Source organism: Pan paniscus, chromosome 6 (assembly GCF_029289425.2).
Source record: "Pan paniscus chromosome 6, NHGRI_mPanPan1-v2.0_pri, whole genome shotgun sequence".
NCBI classification, from domain to species: Eukaryota; Metazoa; Chordata; class Mammalia; order Primates; family Hominidae; genus Pan; species Pan paniscus.
Genome location: NC_073255.2, coordinates 118,931,913 through 118,935,429, shown reverse-complemented (window position 1 = coordinate 118,935,429; position 3,517 = coordinate 118,931,913). Strand labels below are relative to the sequence as shown.

The 3,517-nt window shown below is 51.2% G+C and overlaps 1 protein-coding gene across 1 annotated transcript; it reads right to left on the bottom strand.

Annotated features, from left to right (window-relative positions):
• Positions 1-469: 469 nt before the first annotated feature.
• Positions 470-2,798, bottom strand: LOC134730785 (mucin-3B-like). The gene is made up of 2 exons (XM_063606257.1): positions 1,578-2,798; positions 470-570 (listed from the first exon to the last, which is right to left on the bottom strand). Exons 1-2 carry the CDS (start codon positions 2,701-2,703, stop codon positions 470-472), a joined length of 1,227 nt encoding a protein of 408 aa, XP_063462327.1. The 5' UTR covers positions 2,704-2,798.
• Positions 2,799-3,517: the final 719 nt, after the last annotated feature.

Here is a 3,517-nt window from a genome sequence, read left to right as displayed (position 1 = left end):
TGAGGTGGTCTCTGTGGTGGTAATCAAAGAAGGGAAGCCTGGAATACTGTGTGAGGTGGTCTGAGTAGTGGTATTCACAGAAGTCAAGGTGGGAGTACTGTGTGATATGGTCTCAGTGGTCGTGATCAAAGAAGGTAAGCTAGGAGTACTCTGTGAGGGTGTCTTGGTGGTGGCCATCGAAGAAATGTAGCTGGGAGTACTATGTGAGATGATCTCAGTGGTGGCGATCGAAGAAGTGAAGCTGGGGGTACTGTGTGAGGTGATCTCAGTGGTGGTGATTGAAGAAGGGAAACTGGTAGTACTGTGGGATGTGGACTCCGTGATGGTGATTAAAGAAATGAAGCTGGGAGTACTGTGTGAGGTGGTCTCGCTTGTAGTGATTGAAGAACTCAAGCTAGGAGTACAGTGCGATGTGGTCTCGATGGTGGTGATCAAAGAAGTGAGGCTGGGAGTACTGTGTGATATGGTCTCAGTGGTGGTGATAAAAGAACTGAAGCTGGGAGTACTGTGTGAGGTGGTCTTGGTACTGGCAATCGCCAAAGTGAACCTGGGGGTACTGTGTAAGGTGGTCTTGGTGGTGGAGATCGCAAAGGTGAATCTGGGAGGACTGGTTGAGGTGGTCTTGAAAGTGGCAATTGAAGAAGAAAAGCCGGGAGTACTGTGTGAAGGGATCTCAGTGGTGGTGCTTGAAGAAGTGAAGCTGGGAGAACTGTGTGAGGTGGTCTCAGTGGTGGCGATCAAAGAAGTGAAGCCAGGAGTACTATGTGAGGTCGTCTTGGTGCTGGTGATTGAAGCAGTGAAGCTGGGAGGACTGTGTGAGGTGGTCTTGGTGGTGGTGATCAAAGAAGTGAACCTGGGAGGAAGGTGTGAGGTAGCCTCAGCAGTGGTGATCAAAGAAGTGAAGCCTGGAATACTATGTGAAATGGCCTCAGTGGTGGTGATCGCAGAACTCAAGCTGGGAGTACTGTGTGATATGGACTGAGTGGTCGTGATTGAAGAAGGGAAGCTGGGAGTACTGTGTGAGGGTGTCTCGGAGGTGGCAATCGAAGAAGTGTAGCTGGGAGTACTACGTAAGACGATCTCAGTGGTGGCGATCAAAGAAGTGAAGCTCAGCATACTGTATGAGGTGGTCTCAGTGGTGGTGATTGAAGAAGTGAGGCTGGTACTAAGGTGGGATGTGGACTCGGTGATGGTGGTTAAATAAGTGAAGCTGGGAGGACTGTGTGAGGTGGTCTCGGTTGTAGTGATCAAAGAAGTCAAGCTGGGAGTACTGTGGGATGTGGCCTCGATGGTGGTGATCAAAGAAGTGAAGCTGGGAGTACTGTGTGAGGTGGTCTCTGTGGTGATCATCGAAGAAGTAAAGATGGGAGGAATGTGTGAGGTGGACTCTGTGGTGGCGATCAAAGAAGTGAAGCTGGGAGTACTGTGTGAGGTGGTCTCTGTGGTGGTGATCGAAGAAGTAAAGATGGGAGGACTGTGTGAGGTGGACTCTGTGGTGGTGATCAAAGAAGTGAAGCTGGGAGGACTGTGTGAGGGGGTTTCGGTGGTAGTGATTGAAGAAGTGAAGCTGGGAGGACTGTGTGAGGTGGTCTCAGTGGGGGAGATTGAAAAAGTGAACCCTGGAGGACTGTGTGAGGTGGTCTCGGTGGTGGTGATCGAAGAAGTGAAGCTGGGAGTACTGTGTGAGGTGGTCTCTGTGGTGGTGATCGAAGAAGTAAAGATGGGAGGACTGCGTGACCTGGTCTCAGTGGTGATGATGGCAGAACTCAAGGTGGGATTACTGTGGGATGTGCTCTTGGCAGTGGTGATCGAAGAAGTGAAGCTGGGAACAGTGTGTGAGGGTGTCTCACTGGTGGCGATTGAAGAAGTGTAGCTGGGAGTGCTGTGGGATGTCGACCCAGTGACGGTGATCAAAGAAGTGAAGCTGGGAGCACTCTGTGAGGTTGTCGCCATGGTGGTGATTGAAGAAGTGAAGCTGCGAGTACTGTGTGAGGTGGTCTCTGTGGTGGTGATCACAGAAGTGAAGATGGGAGGACTGTGTGACCTGGTCTCAGTGGTGGTGATGGCAGAAGTCAAGCTGGGATTACTGTGGGATGTGCTGTTGGTGGTGGTGATCAAAGAAGTGAAGCTGGGAACAGTGTGTGAGGGTGTCTCACTGGTGGCGATCGAAAAAGTGTAGCTGGGAGTGCTGTGGGATGTCCTCTCGGCGGTGGTGACTGAAGAAGTGATGCTGGGAGTACTGTGTGAGGTGGTCTCAGTGGTGGTGATTGAAGAAGTGAAGCTGGCAATACTTTGGGATGTGGACCCAGTGATGGTGATCAAAGAAGTGAAGCTGGGAGAACTCCGTGAGGTTGTCTCCATGGTGGTGATTGAAGAAGTGAAGCTGGGAGTACTGTGTGAGGTGATCTCGGTGGTGGCGATGGAAGAAGTGAAGCCAGGAGTATTGTGTGATGTGGTCTCAGTAGTGGCAATCAAAGAAGTGAAGCTGGCAGTACTGTGTGAGGTTGTCTTGGTGGTGTCGATTGAAGAACTTAAGCCGAGGGTACTGTGTGAGCTGGTCCCGGTGGTCGTGATCAGAGAAGTCAAACTGGGAGTACTCTGTGAAGTGATCTTGGTGCTGGCAATCGCAGAAGTGAACCTGGGAGTACCGTGTGAGGTGGTCTTGGTGGTGGCGATTGCAGAGGTGAATTTGGGAGGACTCATTGAGGTGGTCTTGGAGGTGGCAATCGAAGAAGAGAAGCCAGGATGACTACGTGAAAGGGTCTCAGTGGTGATGCTTGAGGAAGTGAAGCTGAGAGGGCTGTGTGAGGTGGTCTCGGTGCTGGTGAGCAAAGCAGTGAAGCTGGGAGGACTGTGTGAGGTAGTCTCGGTGGTGGTGATCAAAGAAGTGAACCTGGGAGGAAAGGGTGAGGTAGTCTCGCTGGTGGTGATCGAAGAAGCGAAGCCTGGAATACTGTGTGACATGGTCTCAGTGGTGGTGATCGCAGAATTCAAGCTGGGAGTACTGTGTGATATGGTCTCAGTGGTCGTGATTGAAAAAGGGAAGCTGGGAGTACTGTGTGAGGGTGTCTCAGTGGTGGCGATTGAAGAGGTGTAGCTGGGAGTACTATGTGAGATGATCTCAGTGGTGGCAATCAAAGAAGTGAAGCTGGGCGTACTGTGTGAGGTGGTCTCAGTGGTGGTGATTGAAGAAGGGAAACTGGTAGTACTGTGGGATGTGGATTCAGTGATGGTGATTAAAGAAGTGAAGCTGGGAGTACTGTGTGAGATGGTCCCGCTTGTAGTGATCGAAGAAGTCAAGCTAGGAGTACAGTGCGATGTGGTCTCAATGGTAGTGATCAAAGAAGTGAGGCTGGGAGTACTGTGTGACATGGTCTCGGTGGCAGTGATAAAAGAACTGAAGCTGGGAGTACTGTGTGAGGTGGTCTTGGTGCTGGCAATCGCCAAAGTGAACCTGGGAGTACTGTGTAAGGTGGTCTTGGTGGTGGCGATCGCAAAGGTGAATCTGGGAGGACTG